Here is an 18,719-nt window from a genome sequence, read left to right as displayed (position 1 = left end):
GCCTCATATATATATATATATATCGACAAAAATGGTTTACCTTTGGAGAATCAAGTTCATTTCATCTCTCATTATTTTCTAGGTATCGATGGTATTATTCTTTCATTTCTTGAAGGAAATACCTATGTATCATAAATATTTTTAGTCAAATTTTTTTCAAAAAGGTGTATATTTAAAATTCGATTTATTTCTCTGCAATTATTCGACCGATTTGTAAGATTGCATATAAAATTACATAAAAATGCATATTTAAAATAGAGTAAACATATGTGCACTTTACAATTCAAATTTTTTCAACTATTATTAAATAAAACAATAAAAAATAGTTATTAAAAACTATTTTTGTACGGAATTGTTTTTGGATAAATGAATTTTATAATTGTGTTCAAAAGATTTTCAATTCACAATAAAGTTCTCACGATATGGCAAAATATGTAAAAAGTAACATTAACATTGAAAGCTTCTAACCAAACTATTTGGACCATATTTCTCAGATTGTGGCTACCCTATTTTGAGGGTCAGAAATTCAAATTTGTCTTTAAAAAAAAGGTTTAATTTGTCTTATTTTGTAACTTAAAATATCATATTCACTAATTAATTAGCTTGTACAAGTTAAGGCCCTCGAACCATTAAGATTAGTTTTAGTGCGTGAAACCCCGATCATTAGACCAGAAGTTATTCAGGGAGTTTCGTATTTTTTTCACGCCATTGTACAATAGAGATCGATGATAATGGTTTCATTTTTTGAAAATCGAGCTGACGTTAATTTATTTTCGTTACTTTTTAAAGCAAACCATTTAAAATTCCGCCACTGCAACCAATTTTTTTTTTCTTTTTTTTTTTTTTTTTTTTGTATATGCACTTTACGAACCCCTAAGAATTTTATGAACTGACGTATTACGTAGATCCTTTAATTAAACAATCATTTTCGATTTAACGGGTTAAACATGTTCAAAAACAGGGGAAACAATTACCGAAAAAAATGTCGTTAAGAACTATTAAGTATTAAGCCCTATCTTATGGAGTATTTCATTTTTGACTTTTTTCGGTCATTAAGGGATAACTTTGGGCTTAAATTGATCTTAATGAATAAAATGACATTAATATTGATATCTATTCCTCGTATTTATAATGATAAACTCTCTAATGTAAAATAAAACAGCAGGTAATAAACTCGGAATGGAGTTTGCGTGTTTTTCCTTGTTTTTGTTTTCCGACAATCAAGAGATTTCATGAAATTTAAGTACGAAAAGAAGTCAAATAAAATGTTACATAGTTTTTAAAAATGAAGCTAAAATAAATTATAAAAGAAGAAATATATTAGCTGAAAAATAATATAAGATTAGTTAGCCTCATGAATAAAATGTATTTTTTTAAAAGTTACGAATTTTGTAACTTTGAAATTTTTATTCAAATTTGGAATTTATTTTTTTTTATTTATAATGTAGTTTGGATTTAAACAAACACGTTAAAGCTCTATTAAGTAATTTGACTTCCTACTACTCCATAAAAGAACTACTTAATAAACTCTTTTTTCTTAATTAAAAACCCTTTGAAGCAGAATTTTTTTATTCTAACCCTTTAAAGCAGAATTTTTTTTAAACATATTTTTCATTCTTCTTACATTATTTTTATATTAATTTAGCTCAAAATAGGGGGGAAATATTATATTCAGCATTTTAATAATTTATGGACACGAAATACAGCAAGAAACGCCGGTGTCTTTTTTTGCGTTAAAAGTAAAAATCTTCCAAACACTTCCAAACATCAGTTATTCATCATCGAAATTTCTTTAATTTTGTAAATAAATTATTGATACATTTTTGAATATGAATGGGCAAAAAATTTCAAACTACTTTTCTTTTGGTTTAATATTTCAGAACAAATATAATTCCGATAATCCAGTAGATATTTTAAATCTGCTGGATTTTATATATATATTATATATATATTTTGTATATATATATGACGGCCATGTAATTTGCTTATAACATAATTTATCAAAACAGATCACTCTAAACAAATGTTACAAAAGGAATAAAAAAAATATATACATATATGTGGCATGTATGTAAAAGATAGGTTTTCATGACTTCAATTTAACTGTGCTTAAATTTGAGAGTATTGAAATTTTTTTGGGCTTCTTTTTTTTTCTGGCTTTGCTAGCTAAAGATAAATCTGAATTTAAGGCGAACTCCTGTCATCCAGGAAGGCGAAATACCACGAACGTGAAATTTGCAGGACGGATAAAGCATGTTGTGGTATGCAAATGATTAGCTTATCAGAGCATTCATGCAAAGCAGGAGGCGATAGCGACACCTACAATGTGTATAAAAGAAGAGATTTGACAGTAAATTTCTCATACAGAAATTGAATTTCAGCGTTGTTCTTGAATAAAAAAGTTTTTGTTATGCCTCGTGTAAGAAGGAGAAATGCCTACCAGCACGCGCCTGAGTTTGATAAAGGTCGAATTGTGGTTTACCGGATTGCGGTTTATCATACCAAAGTATTGCTGCTCGCCTTGGTCGCAGAATATGGAACGCCGTGCAGGATCTCAGTGCCCCCCCCCCCATCATTAACAGCCGAAAGGACAGACATGCTATCCACATGGCCTTAAGGGATCGTACAGCTACGTCATGAACCCTGAGTCAACAAATGGGGTCATTTGCAAGACAACAAGTGTCTGCACAAACAGTTCGACGACGTTTGCAGCAGCATGAACTGTCAGCACGGCGACCATGGTTTCGGCTACCCTTGACGTTGCATCACAGGCAGGAGCACCTCCAATGGTGTGATCAACGACAAACCTGGACGCAGGAATGGCAAGAAAGTCATCTTTTCAGACTTCATGTTCTGTATACAGCAGCATGATGGTCCCATCCTTGTTTAGCGACATCGTGGAGAGCGCCAATTGGCAGCTTGCATTCGACATCGTCATACTGGCCCATCACCTGGAGTAATGTATGGGGTGCCTTTGGATACACGTCTCGCTCACCTCTTGTTCGCATTGCCGGCACTTTGAACAGTAGCTGTAACATTTCTGATGTGTTAGGGCCAGTTGCTCTGCTTTATCTTCGAGGCCTTCATAACACTACGCTTCAGAAGGACAATGCACCACCGCATGTTGCCCGCACTTATGTCCTGACCTTCCTTGACACAGAACATGTTCGCCTGTTGCCCTGTACAGCACGTTCTCTTGATCGCTCACCAATTGAAAACGTCTGGTCAATGGTTGCCAAACGACTGGCAAGCCACCACTCTTCAGTCACTACGGTCAATGAATTGTGGCATAATGTTGAAGTTGCATGGAATGCTATACCAGTCCATGCTATCCAATCTCTGTTCGACTCGATGTCCAGGAAAATTACTGCTGTTATTGTTACCAAGGTAGGCTGCTCTGAGTACTGATTCCTCAGGATCCAAATATCCCAAAATTTTAATCACTTGTTCTTCCAACTATAATGTGTGTGCCCAATAAATATCATTCTGTTATTTGCATTTTTTCCTGATAGTGCAACTTTAATGGCCAGTAGTATATATATATNTTGATAAAAATCGATATACGGTAGCGTTTTCTTTTACTAAATTAGATTACTTTTGAAAGAGGTAAAAGGTTGAGGGGAACGATCACTAAGTCTATGCGAGAAATTGAACGTTCTTAAGCCTGCCTAAGGTGAACCTGTTCGCATCGACTTGCGTAAAGAAATATTTTATTATATTTTATTTTACACAAGTGCTTCCTTCAACTAATTAAAAGTCCATAGTCGACTTTTAGAAGTTCCCTTAATATTAATAATGTATTTTCGTCTGCAAAGTCAATTTCCTCATGAATTTGTATAAAAGACGCTTTGAGCCTAAATCCCGTGAGCAAACAGAAAGCGAAAGCTGTTTCAGTTTTAATTAAGAGGAAAAGTTATATTTTTCTGAAAAGTTTTTACCATGAGAAAAATCACTGTACATATCAAATAAGTTCTGCTCAAAGAAAAAAATTTTAAGTAAGATTTTCTTTTTTGCTAATAAATTATCTAGAAAAAAAATCTCGCTTTTTTTATTTGTTGATCTTTTTTAACTTTTCGTGATTGATTTTTTTTTCACTATGCCAAAATATAAACTTTTTGTTTAAAAAAAAAGTTAAAATCTGATTATAACTTTTTTCTTAAAGAAAAAAAAAAGTCAAATACCTTACTCCTAAACTAAAATATATTCATCTGACAACCGGGGTCAAATTATCTTTAAAGATCAATTGTTATTAGCTTAAAGTTTATCCTTATCACCATTTGCCATTCCTTTATTGTCCTTATCATTATAATATGTTTTTATCTTATTCTTAACATTAAAAGAAGTCGGCAACCGGAGTATAATACTCAAGGAATCTCAAATCAGTTCTCTATTCAAAAGATTTTCGAGAAGATAATTTAACTTACTGGAAAATCCTTTCAAAAAATTACTTGTGTAATAATGTTACAAACATAATGTTAGTAAAAGCTTATATTATTTATTAGAAAATTTAATGACTGATTAATATTCAGTTAAATAATTAAAACTTATATTTCTTTCATTCTAAATGGAGAACTGTATTTTTTGCAACTTTTAATTGCGGAAAATTTTATATCTATTATAAATATTGTACACATATATTTTCAGTTTAAAAAAAATAATAATAGAATAAGTATTGATAAGCAATCACTAAACTATCGTTTAAAAAAAATTTGTTAGGTAAAAAATATTAAATTAAAAATAAAAATACATTTTTATGCTATGATGTTTGAGAGGCCTAAGAAAGTAGGGGTTTTGATAAAGATCTCGTCTGCCTATATGTAAATCACATGGCAGAAAGATTTTATCAAAATATAAAAACAAATAAATTTTATTATTGGAGAAAAGAAATGAAAAAGTGTAATGACAATGTATAATGACAATTTTATTTTTAAAAAAAAAAGCTTTTATGCAAACGGAAGAAAAATTGTTGATTATATCTTTCTTTGATGTCTACTCTAGAAAAAGGAAAGAATGCTTGCATTACTTAAATTGATTTTTCCATTCATATGCCTAGCACTTAATCAGGCTGAAATTAATGTTAGAGATTAAAATGAAATAAATCTTTTTACTCATTTATGCTTTGCGTGATTAAAATTTTTGTAAACTAATTCATTAAAAATAGGGAAAGCATTTTTCCAAAGCGATAATTAAAGAGACATGTTACCGAAAATACTTCTTTTTGTAAATCAAACATATATTTTTCAAACAAAATTAAAACGAATTTAATTGCTAGTTTAAAATCTTAAGGAACCCTTATTATTTTGATCGATAAAACATAAACATATATTGCAATATGCCCTTAAAACCATTTAGGGGCTTTAAATATTAATGGTAAAGCGAGGAAAAAACAAGGCATAAAAACATTAAAACCAGTTTAACTACTGGGTTCAACTCTTCTATTTCCTTTGGAAAACAAACAGGTTTTGTCGTGTTTAGTCTCGCTCGACTAATATGATTCAATAGAGTTCAACAGTATTTTCGTTTTTTCTCACTTAAATATTAATTTGCGTCCCATAAAGAGTCTATTTCTTTTTTTTTCTTTTTTTTTTTTTGACAACGATTCTAAAAATATACTTTAAGAACGGTGATTACAGACCTTGTTTATAAAAATCAAAACTTACATGCATTAATATAAAATCAGGTACACATTTAGGTTGGTAAAAAAATTTCCTATGGCTTGAAAATATTCTGTAAAAAAATGGAGGGAAAACACCAGAACATATAAATTTCATTTGTAGCAACAGAAAAAAATTATTAGGGGGAAACCTCACTTTCAAAAAACATTTATATGGTTAAATGCGATGATACAAATAGTTAAATGCGAATTGTTTTTTAATAAGGAGCTACAATACAAAAATTTGCACAGTTGTATATCGCTCAAATAAATGTTATATTATTTAACTTTATAAATAAGGCAGAATATTATGCATGTACCTTATACAAATCTGTAATTTTGAGCCGATCCTCATTAAATTTCGTGTACTTACATTCGAACACACGGCGGACATACTTTTAAACTTCCTCCGACCACCAATTCGCGCACAATATCCCAAAGTTTTCCATATCAATTGATAAAGATTTCATGATATGAATAATTTGTTTACTTTGCAGCTCTTATAAAACAAAAAGTTTTAGAGCACGTTTTTGTGAATTATTAATCATTGGTTCTCAATGTTAGGTTATAACAAGCAAAATCAACGTTAATAATTTCGCGACATATGGAAATGATTTCATCGGGTTCATTTTAAAGCGTGTCACTATAAATATAAATAAGGGTAGCCAGTTTTTAGTACTAAGCCAGTTTTTTTTAGTAGCCAGTTTTTTAGTACTAAGCCATGAAAAGATTAAGGTGAATTCTAAATACTGGAGGTCAAATAATACTATATAGTTATTCTTTCTTTTAGCGAGATGAATTTAAGTCTAAATTGAATTGTAATAGTCTAAAGCCGCACCGGAATTCATAACAGATAACTAAAAATAATAAAGGTTGTGTATGTTTATTAGATGCTATGAATATGTATTATGTGTATATGGGTACTTGTCAGTTTAGGAGGGTGGTAAAAAAGCTATTACTACAGTTATAGTAATATAATAGGCACAAATATTCAGGGTTCGCGCGGTCCATAGAAAATTTAAAAAATCATGTTAATATTATACTAAAGAAGTTAAACATTTTCATTTCATTAGTTTTTCACTGAAATTAGATTGCCTATACTATAGATTTTGTGACCAGATGTATTAAATTGGAAATATTAAACAAAGAGGTAAATACAAAGTAATTAAAATATATTTTGATTGCTTCATTTTGATACCACTTTTTAAATATTTTAAGAACGATTTGAACCTTGTATATTGGTATAATAGGTTTACAGTACCACTGCACCTATAACTACAATATCAGTAGTATTTAATACCACATATAATTAACCATCACTGGTGTCAATAATAGTTTGGCGATTTTCCATGACATATGAAATAAGTTTGTAATTAAAATAAAATAAAGCGTTTTGCACTTAAAAGCTAAATTAAGGGAAAAACTAGACTTATTTGTCAAGAGCCAGACGAACCATAAGAAATTGTCATGTTATTGACGCCACTAATGCTTAATTAATTTTGGTAATAGGCATTACTTGTATTATGTGAATTCGTGTTTTTGACAGGTTCTAAATACACTAATGTTAGTACCAAGGTACTTACTGCGGAAATAGGTTTTTTACGACTGACAGAAATAGTTAAATACGGACGAAAATTGTTGATTATGCTAATATTTGAAAAGAATGAGTTAACCTGGAGAAATAGCGTTATGCAAAATGATTTTGAATATAGTTCACCTTTATTTTGATGGGATGAACTTCTAATTTTAAAAATTTTTGCTTAATAACGTAAATTCACCGGGAAGGACAACAAGTAAGGATAAACCAAAAAAAAAAAAAAAAAAATTATTAACTTAATTGAGTCAGTTACCAGTTTTGTGCATGATTTCGTTGTATTGATCAATACCGATTTATTGATTATAAATTTTTTTTAGCACGTACAATAATGGTTTTTCAGTTACTTTAATAACAATAAACTTCATTTAACAAAAAAAGTGTGCAAAAAAAGCTTTTAATACTTGAAAAACAAATAAGAAAATTTTAAATTAAAATAGACAGTCTTGTTTTGATAAAAATGACTTTGATAAGTAAAATTGACATGGTGAAAGGTTTTCCTTTTTTACCGTGAAAACAGTCTGCGATCTGCATTTCTAAAATGTAATTTTTGATTTAATTGAAGCATTAAATGCATTTTTACAAGAAAAACTACTTTTATCTCTTTTTGGTATGCACTTTTGAAAACTCATTTTGCTTTGAAGTTTTTCTTTTTCGGAAACTACCTTTCATCAAAGGAGATTTGTTGAACTTAAAAATAGAAGTTTTAAACAAGGTATGAGTTCCCCTGAGAAGAAGATAAAATAAAATTTTAAGATAGTAATATCGTTGATAAAAATCGATATACGGTAGCGTTTTCTTTTACTAAATTAGATTACTTTTGAAAGAGGTAAAAGGTTGAGGGGAACGATCACTAAGTCTATGCGAGAAATTGAACGTTCTTAAGAAAAGTCTCAGCTGCTGTGAATGTAAAAAGGGCTATTTTTGTGAAGGAAAATAAACCACAGTTTAAGTACCTTTAGCTAAAAGTAAAGCTTTAATTTAAAACTTTATGTATTATCTAGCAGTAAACAATTGTCTGGACTTTAAATGGGCCCAATAACTTAAATATTTAAAAAACTGCCAATTTAGCGAGATTTTTCCACCTAGATTAAAACTAACTAAAACTAAATTTTTATATTTTTAAACTCAAATAATGCAGTGTTGGAGCATCTTACCAAACATTAGAAAATTAAATCAAAAGCGCTTTCATTTTCACAAGAAATATGGATTTTTTCAGATTTTCCACTACTTTCAAAATTAGCATGCGTTTAGAATTTTATAGATTTTAATTTTAGAAATTTCATACAGATTATAATTTATTTTTAGAATAGAATTTTCAGCCGTGGTGGCTCGGGGGAAGGAGCATCCTCTTCCCAAAGTGGTGAATCGGGTTCGAATCCCAGCGATGGCTGATAAATACGAATTCCACACCCGGCTCGCACCGACCATAATGCTGACGTAAACTATCCTCAGTGGTAGACAAATCACAGGTTAGAGTCCCCTTGCCTCCCGACTAACCGTGGGAGGTTTTCGCGGTTTTCTTATCTGTGTAACGCATATAAGGGCTAGTTACATCAAAAAGTTATCCACGAAGGCAAAATTTCTCCCAAAACTTGATCCTGGAGTTCCCTTGTCTTCTAGATTGGGTTAAAAATTACTAGGCTGCGGCGTTGAAAATTGGTTGCCATAAAATAAAAAATGTGTTGGCTGTTCAACGACGGTAATGAAATAAATTATAATTAGCATACATCCCATCCACAATAAAAGACGAATGAAAGCAAAATCATAGTACGTATCTATAGTTAAAATAGGGGCTGAGTTTAATGAAGTTTATAGTAGACGGGTAAAAAGCTTCACAGCAATGACGTTTCTTCAACAGGATACCCCCATGTTGAAGTGAATTCTCTGAAGGTCACTCGTCTTCTTACGTTGGATGAACTGACTGACGGAAAAACTTAAACCAAACAAGTCATGAATAATAATTATAAACTCCCAATAGCCATAGAAATATCAAATTATTCGATTAAAAAAAGTACTATTTCATATCACAACTAAGCCTACGAATAATAAAAACGTTAAAAGGATTTTTCGAATATAATAAATACGTACAATATTCTGAATCGGAATTATTGCAGTAACATATTTTTCTTTTACATATCAGCTAATTATACAGGGACAAGAAGCAAAAATAATTTTTATTGAAATTGTTAAATATATTGATGCCTGTAAAAATCTTTGCACTAAAAGATAAAAAATTCCGAACAGTTATTTGGGTATGTATAATTTTTGAGCCGCTTGACACAGAAGTTAAATTTAAAAATAAAGTTTTTTTTAATGAAAGATAGTTTGCATTATACAAAATTGATATTTAGTAGTTATATCATTTTTGAAGAAAAATGAATTACATCAGTATTGCAGCAAGTTTGTGAAACTAGAGTGAATTTGAGCAACTACATACATTACCAACCACATTAACATATGCGTGGCAACAAATTCTATTCACATGTTTTATAGTTGTTTTTACCAGCCTGAGTTATTTTGATCAATATTATAGTTAGAAAAATAAAACGTAAGTTCTAGGAATCATTCTTAATGATTCAAAGGGGTGACCTCAAATATGCTAATTAATTTCAGTAGACGATATTTTAATATACGAAATCAGACGCCAAAACGTACTTTCTCTGAATAAACATACGTTTTTCTCGACGGATTCAGATTTCGGATCCTCAAAATACAGTTGATAACCACAATCTGGGAAATATTGTCCCAATAGTTAGGTCAAGAGAGCAGTCCAAATTTTGGTCTTAATGTTGTTAATTTTACTTTTTGCGTATTTTGCCATATCTCGAGAAATTCTTAAGCAAAAAAAGGCGTAGATTAAAAATTCGAACTATTTTACCGATCTCACAATAATTTTAATCTTTGCTGGTAGTTTTAATCTATTCTTTAAAATGATGTAAAAAATTTGATGCCTTACAATAATGAATTTTTTCGACTAATATTAAATAAATAATGAAAAATTATAAATATTCATTAAAAGTTATTTTTTACATGGAATTATCTTTGGATAAACAAATTTTATAATTGAGTGTAAAAACTTTTCAATTCGCTACAAAAGTTCTCGAGATATGGCGGAATATGTAAAAAGCAAAATTGACATTAAAGGGTCCAAACTGTTGGGACCGTATTTCCCAGATTGCGGCAACCCCCTATATTTTGGTGGTCAAAAATCCAAATTCGTCAACAAAAAAAAGGTATGTTTATTTTGAGAAAATGATTTTTGTTTCTGATTTCATAACTTAGTCTGCACTGTACATAAGCTGAAAATGAATAATATAATCCGAATTATGGTTTACCTCGAAATGAAAATTTTAAAAAAATGCCATAAACGCTTAAAATGTTTATTAGGGAAACATATTTATTTTATTTTAATTTAGCAAACTCCGAACATGTTTTTTTTTCCTCTCTTACCTTTAAAGTTTCGAATTGAAGTACAACATTATACATGTAAATCTATATTACGAACTTAACAAGAAATTAAATAATAACTCTCTGTTAAAATTGTTAATAAAGCATTTTTAAACTTCTTTTTGAGGGAAAAAACAAAGCATTTATATTTCGTCGATGGTGTTTATGCAAAATGACTTTTGCTCTTGAATTTGTTCTAATCATACCTGAAATTTAACTCAAAGAAGCAAAAGCAAAATATGACAAATATCAGAAGAAGCTTTGCTGACATTTAGGAAATAAAATTAATTGAAATTAACGTATCACTGAACAAATTCATTTTTAAAAGCACTCAATTATTATTATGTTATACCGTTACGCGAAATAAATCCTCGCATTCCTGTTCATTCTAACGAATTATTTCATGTGAATTTAGAATTCATTCGTACGAATAAATTCTGAAATAATTTGACATTTGTCCTAGAAAAAAGAATGCGGAAAAAAAAGAAAAAATAATAATGACACTCGATGTATTTTCTTCCCAAACAAGGGACCGACAAACATGTTTTTATTCCGAAAATAGTTTACGGTTTCGGAGTTCCAAAAGAAAATATTCTGGTGTCCATCGATTTTCATGGGGGTGGAACATTTCTCATCTCTCCCCTTATGCGAAAATCGATGTAAGCTGAAGGTCCGAGAAGTTTACTAAGCAGGATGCTCCCTCTTAGAAAATTTATTTCAATTCGAAGTCATTTGGAAAAGAAAGACTTTTGTGGAAAAGGATACGTATTAAAAATCTCGCAATTAAGCATTTAATAACAGAAACTAACGAACATTTTTAGACAGAGAAAAACAAAGAGATAATCTGATTTTAATTCGTTTATTCTACAAACGCAACTCGTAAGAAAAATATATTTCCTTTGTTTCAATATGTAAAGATTCGAGCTGGTGGTTTGATTGAAAATGAATTCAAGATTAGCAAAAATTTGCAAATGAAATAGTTTTAAATTTCCGATGTAATTTATGCTTGCCGTTTTGATCCTATAATTATATGAAGAATTTCAATGTTCAGTAAGTAAATAACAATTTTAAAACAATAATCTAAAAAATATTACTGCATAATATATACTTTTGACAGAATATATTATGCATAATATATACTTTTGAAAGAATATATTATGCATAATTCATTCTTTTAATAATATACTACGCATGGTTACATGGAGGGTGAACTATATTAAAACCTGCTCTTTCAAGATTTTATACCATCTAATTCAGATCCTCGATCCCTCGTACCCGCATCTTTCGTTTTTCAGTATGTATCGTCTTGATTTAACGGTCTCGTCACAAATGTTATTCTTATAATTTATAATGTTAATAAATACCCGTTTAGATCGTTTTTGAAACCAGAGAATTCATGTATCTATCGTTCAGAAATTCTGCCGAAATAAAATATCGGAGTAATTTCACTTTCAGAAGTGTCCTGATGCTAATAATGAAGAAAATGAGGACTTGTTATAGTTAGTGTAAACGTCTCAAACGGGACATTTGATGTTTATGCAACAATTTATGAAAATTTTTGAAACCTGTGGTGTTTAAGAAACGGCTGTAAAAGCTGAAGAAGTGCCAAGTGATACAGATGAAAAGGATTTTCATTTTGCCCCACAAAAAGGTCGCATCATTTCAGACTACGCATTTTATTCGAGAATTCTTTTACGAATTTTAAGACTGTCATTTTTATTGTTATTCATACGTCTTCCGGAATGACACACGAATTTTCAGAAATTTGTCTTTTTTCACTCTTCCTCCATTCTTTTCTCAACAATTAAACTACAAATAATGTTTAATATCTTGGTACAAAATTGTGCATTTTATTCAGATTATTTATTTTAAACTTTTTTTTTTAGGAAAATATTTCATATATTTTATTTTGTACGAAAAATATTTTTTCCTATACCCTTTTTACTTTTATTATTATGAAAAAACTGATGAAAAGAGACATTTAAATGCCTCCCGCAAACCCTCCCCCCCTATCAACGGGGATTTTTAAGCATATTCAAAGTACAGGAACTCTATTTTCCAATTTTTTTCGGTTATGGAACCATAAATGATAAATATTCTTCCGACGGAATCCCGACGTAAGAGCTATATAAGAACATATTAAGCCATAAAGAGACTGCTTTAGTTTTAAAATATTTAATAAAAAATATGGCATTTTCTCATTGTTTTATCCTTAATAATCTTGCACTAGGTTTCTTATCCGACAGTTGAATTTCCAATCCTGGAGCTGAATCTAATCTTGTTATGAATTTGTTTTTGGTGTATAAGTTGAAAATGAATGAAATAAGACGGATTATGGATTTCGTTGAAATGAAAACTAAAAAGAGCTATTAACCTTAAAAATGAGTAATATGGGAACATATTTCTTTAAAGACAATTTAGTGATTTTATTTTGGTTAAAAAGTGCGACGGTAAATACTAATACAATATTTTATAAATGCTTGTCCTTTTCATAGTTTAACAATACATTGTTTTTAAAAAATAACATTTCTTTTCCCAAAAAATGCGCCATTTTTTATTGGTATTTTATTTTAAATAATATCGTAAAGGTAACCAAAATATTAGGTGAATAATAGAATATTATTGAATCTAAATACAATAGCAGGTTTCAAAAATGTTTTTAAAATAAAGTTCTGACTCTAGGAACCCGTTTAACTCTTCCACAAATCCTTACGATTCCGCGAAACACTATTTGCGAACCGTTGCTCTATAAAACATAAATTTGTAACTTAAAAATTTATATAAAAAGATTTATCAACTTTTTTAATTCAAGACACTTTCAGGAAGAAACAATGAAAGATTATAATATTAATATTCTCCTTCATTTCAGGCGACATTACTGACAAGATTCAAGAAGGACAGTACAACCAACTATGCTAAAGAGGTTATTTGCTTCTTTTTCGTAGCAGTCTTCATTCTCATTGCCTGGTGGATTTTTGTTTACTAATTCAATCATTCCCATTCTCCTCTGTTTGTTTTTTGTAAATTTTAAAACTGTTTTGAGAATAAAATAAGTTATTTACGAGAGGTTTCAATGATTTTATTCAGATAAGAATACAACAAATTTTAGTTCCTAATAAAGAATTATAGAAATTCTTTTTAGAAATTACGATAAATTCAAAATTTTATTCTAACTGCATATATGTTTATACAACAAATTTGACAGTGCTAATATGCCAGCTTAATGTAAATAAATAACTGTTAATAAAAAATAGTTATTTAACGATAAAAATATAATTATAATTTATAAGAATTATTTCAAAAATAGATAATTGTAACTATTATTTATTTTTTTATTATTAATAATATCGTAGTGGTTTGAACATGTGTAGAAGTATTTTATAACTTTGGATCCCGCAAGTAACTGACAGCTGTTTTGGTGCCCTAAACAAGTTGTCATTGAGGTTACATACTTTTCACGAATTTATTTTATGTATGCATTGCATTGTAATGTTAAATTAAACCAAGTGAACTCCTTAGTAAAGTAACAGGACAAACTAGCTTTTATGAAAAGCTTGAGTCGCTTAAGCCTTCAATTGCAGAGCAAGAAGTGGAAAAAACGCAAGTGGTATAAAAAACTCCTAAGAAACTTAAACAAAACATTGCTAAAAAAGAAAAAATAACAATTGGGAAACACTGTTTTACAACTAACCCAACCTGCTTAGAATGCACATTCACAGATTGGTCTTGACTACAAGAAAAAAACAAAACACTTAATAACCCAACAGAATAACTTATTACTCAAAATCTACCTTGATACACTTTGATTCTAAATGAAATAATGTTTAAAGGTAAAATAATACATTCTTTGAAGAAAAGAAAGAAAAAGGAAGGGGGGGGATACTATAAATTAGTCCTGCTTCTTCTGCAATCTGGAAAATAAATGAACACCTTGAATGATCTATGTACAACCCTCAATGTATATTCAATATCTTTAATAACTTTAAATAACACAAGCTCAAAGGATAGAGCATTCATCTCTCAATGAAAATAATCCAGGTTACAATCCCAGCAATGGTTGACTAAAACGAATTCTGCTCATGGCATGCACCGAGCACAGTGCCGACATTAAAATATCCTCAGTGGTAGACATATTGTGGGTTAAAATATTCATTTATCACCAGGTTAACTATGGGAGGTTTTCATGGTTTTTCCTCTCCATGCATGTAATGCACATGCCGGTTAGTTCCACCGAAAAGCCTTCCGTGAAGGCTAGTTTATCCCAATGCTTGATTCAGGAATCACCTTGTCTTCTATGTTGAGTTCAAAATTACAAGGCTATCGATTTCAACAATGATAGCAATAATAAACTTAGAATTGGGTCGGCTGTTAAATGTCGGTTATAATAAAAAATAATAACTTACATAGATTATTTAATAAATGAACAATAATAATCTTGGTACTTAAGTCTTAACTAAGTCAAATTTTAACATTAAAAATATGTAGAGTATATATAGAGTTTAAAGGAGCAGTTTAAAACAACTATTTTTTAATAAAAATATTTTAAAAATAAAAATGAACGGATTTGTTTAAAAACTAAAAGTATATCAGTAAATTCTATAAATTATACTTCCAATGTTTCAATAAAGAATAATTAAGTAATATTTTCTCAGAAAAAATAACTAGTAATAAAAATTTTATTAAAAAAATTGTGCTTTAATTAGATTTTAATAATAGTTTTTCTAGACAAGGTGCGTAGCCAAATTATTCAACAAAAAATAAGCATCTTTTAAGCACTTTTCCAGCACTCAAAAAATATTTTTAAGCACTTATCAAGAAATTTAGAATCATGTAAAACGAATTGCATTTTCATATGCTACGAACTGACAATACACCGAAATAGATTGGGGTTGAATTAATTGTGAAAACGTTGAATAGAACAATGTGAGCTGTGTCTTTTTGCATAATTTAATAGGAAAATCAACATAGGAAAGGAAAAATCTCATTTTGAAAAACAGTAAATTAAGCACTTAAAACACCCAATGAAAAAAGCACTTTTAAAGGCTTTAAAAAAAACGAAAATCAAAAATAAGTATTCAATTAAAAAAAAAACAATAAACTGGTGAAATATAATGTACAAAAGTAGTTTTTTTTAAAAAGTATAACTTTTAATATTCATTATTTTTGCATCATACATTTGCTGAATGCATTTTGACAAAAATATGAAAGCCTTGATATCACTTGGACATGGCACGGAGATAAAACATTATAATACATAAAATGTGAATAAGGTGGCATGAAGAAAAACTGATAGTGTACACACCTGTTGACATCTAATATATTCATTTTTCTCAGCTATAAGTCATTAATAAGATTTCAAATTCTAATATATACATTTAATGAGAGAAAAATACTCTCAATAAAAATGTAACACTTTTTTTTCAATATAAATTATGGATAACAAACTTTTTAAACTAGAAAATAAGGAAAATATGTTTTTAAAAACGCTAAATAAAATTATGTGAAACAATTAAAAAATATTTAAGATTTACTTGGAACCTAATTGGGTGTTTTTATTGATAGTTCATTTACTAGAATTTCACTTAAAGTAAGTTCGAAATTAATTACAAATTATCAATTATAGAATAAAAAATTATTTTTTTAATAATCACCATTCTATATGTTACAAATAAGAAATTTCAATGCACAAAAAGACTGATTAGAGATTTAAATTACTCATCACTATTTATGAAATGAAGAAAATATTCAACTAAAATATGTCAATCAATTTTTATTTGATGGATTAAATACTTACTTTAATAAATTAGATTTGAAATGATTATTTTAGTTAATGGCAGATTTAAATATATAATCATATGTTATTTACCAGTTTTATTGTATGCATGATTATATAAGTTAACAATAAAATTTGATAGTCACTAAATACAGAATAATCCAAAAGTCCATGATACATTTTAAATATGCATACCTAAATCATTTTTTAAAAAATAACTCTCACAAATAACTGTTTACAATGACAAAAATATTTTTTTTTAACATTTAAAATTTTAAGTGTGTAAAAATAATAGCAGCTTATATAGTAAATAATTAAATCATTAAATTTTATTTTTGCACAAAAAGAGATTCCTAATATTTTCTGATATTACACAGTTGACAAATACAAAAATAAGTTAATGGGGAAAAGTAATAAATAAAATTATTTAAAGAACTGAATGTATTCTTTTAAGCACCTTGAAAAAGGTTTTTGACTAACTTAATGAAAGTAAATTTTTGTGAGGATCATGTTGATTGTACAGTTCAGAGATATAAGATTTGGTATTGGATGAAATTAAGAAATTTTGCAGCTGGCCAGTTACAGTATTTTTATCAGTGATCGCTTTTCGAATGTTGATTTAATAAGAAAACTTTTGATAAAAATTGCTAACTAATATAAGACATTCTTTTCAAGCATTCCTCAAAATATATTACAAGGATCTATTCAGAAATAAAAAAAATTATAAGAAACAAATGTGAAATAAAGTAATTTTCAGGATATTATAAAGTATTCATAATACTATTTTTAATACAAATAATAAAATGCAAATGGAATGCATTTTTGACAAAAAATGGCAATTAGAAATTTATTAATCGACACATATTATATTTAGCTTCCCTGTCGCCAGGGGAGACAGTTAATTTTGCACTAGTAAAAGCTGGATAAAACTATATTGCATCAAACTAAAAATGAATACCTTATGACAATAAATATTTATAATACTATAAAAAAAATTAAACTGTGCTTGACACAGAAACAAAGCAAATGAAAAGATTCTTTATTTGCTTTCAAAAAGGCCACTAAAAAAATCTTGGACAAATTACGAAACTTGAACTTATCCTGAAAAAAAAATTAAACACTCTAAGAACAATTTTATTTAAAACTTGAAATAAGGTTTTACTTTGTTAAAATGGGGGGGGGATATTATTAACTACACATATTGTTAGTTATGCATTAATTTTATTTTTTAAATTTTTAACACGCATACTTAAAACTTTAGGACAGTGATGATCACTTTTGGATTACACTGTATTTAGTTAGCATATTTTCATCAGACCACCTAACAAAGACAGGTTGGTAAAATATGTACACGTCATTAGTTAATCGGAAAATTCAACTTTCTGCAAACTGACGATGTCACTTTGCTAAGCACCTACCAGTTCATGGTAATAAAGCTTAACAAATGACGTCAACAGTTGGCAAAGAGACCCGATTTTTGAATTAGCTTACAACATGTATATTCCTTCTTTTAATTGTTCATTTAGGGATTTTACTTCTGCTTCCATAAATATATAATATAATGTACAAAAGGTATTTGTACTCTGCAAGGTTTAAATCACATAAATTTGCAAATGCATTGAAAAAATGACATGTTTCATATCTTTATAGACTACAATACAACAGTCCAAAACTTTAATGGTGCGTTAGGCAGCTTCTCTTTGGTAACCAATTACTCCTCATTCCTTAAATAGTAAAGTTTCCCTCGTGTCTTAAGAATCTATAAAATGCAAATTCTTCTGTTGAATAAAATAATACCTTTTATACTGTTATTATGGATGCCCCCTTACGGGGGCGGGACAGGGTTAAGCTGCGCTTATACTGTTAATGCTCGTTCTTTTACTGGGTTTATAATTAATCTCATAAAACAAAGAATATCTCACAATAATAAATCGGACACTTCACATCATAATAGCCTTAAAAAGTAGATTAATTGCTAAGAAAAAAAATTTTCAGATACATAACTGGAGGGGGGAAAAATACCAATTAACGCTTTATAAAAGTTTAGCCAGAATAATTAACCTCACATTTTGAACAATAAATAGTTATTCTGTAAACTATTATTAAAAAAGTTCCTTTTTCTTCATTGAAACTATTTATTCACATTTTCAATTTTTAAATTTAAATACAAAATTCAAAAAATTTCACCGCTCTAATTTGAATGAAAAGATCAAGGAAAATAATGATTGAAGTAAAAACCAAATTTAAAA

At 28.9% G+C, this 18,719-nt stretch overlaps 1 protein-coding gene across 1 annotated transcript in view; it reads left to right on the top strand.

Moving 5' to 3' along the window:
- The window catches only part of LOC107455826 (bcl-2-related ovarian killer protein homolog A), a 93,002-nt gene extending 79,239 nt beyond the window's left edge, over positions 1 to 13,763 (top strand). The window contains exon 4 of the mRNA XM_016073538.3: positions 13,567 to 13,763. Within this exon, the coding sequence (XP_015929024.1) occupies positions 13,567 to 13,683 (117 nt within the window). The 3' untranslated portion in view covers positions 13,684 to 13,763. The remainder of the gene's footprint in view (positions 1 to 13,566) is intronic.
- Positions 13,764 to 18,719: the final 4,956 nt, after the last annotated feature.

This window comes from Parasteatoda tepidariorum, chromosome 5 (genome assembly GCF_043381705.1).
Source record: "Parasteatoda tepidariorum isolate YZ-2023 chromosome 5, CAS_Ptep_4.0, whole genome shotgun sequence".
In the NCBI taxonomy this organism is placed as follows: Eukaryota; Metazoa; Arthropoda; class Arachnida; order Araneae; family Theridiidae; genus Parasteatoda; species Parasteatoda tepidariorum.
This window is presented reverse-complemented; position numbering and strand designations above follow the sequence as displayed.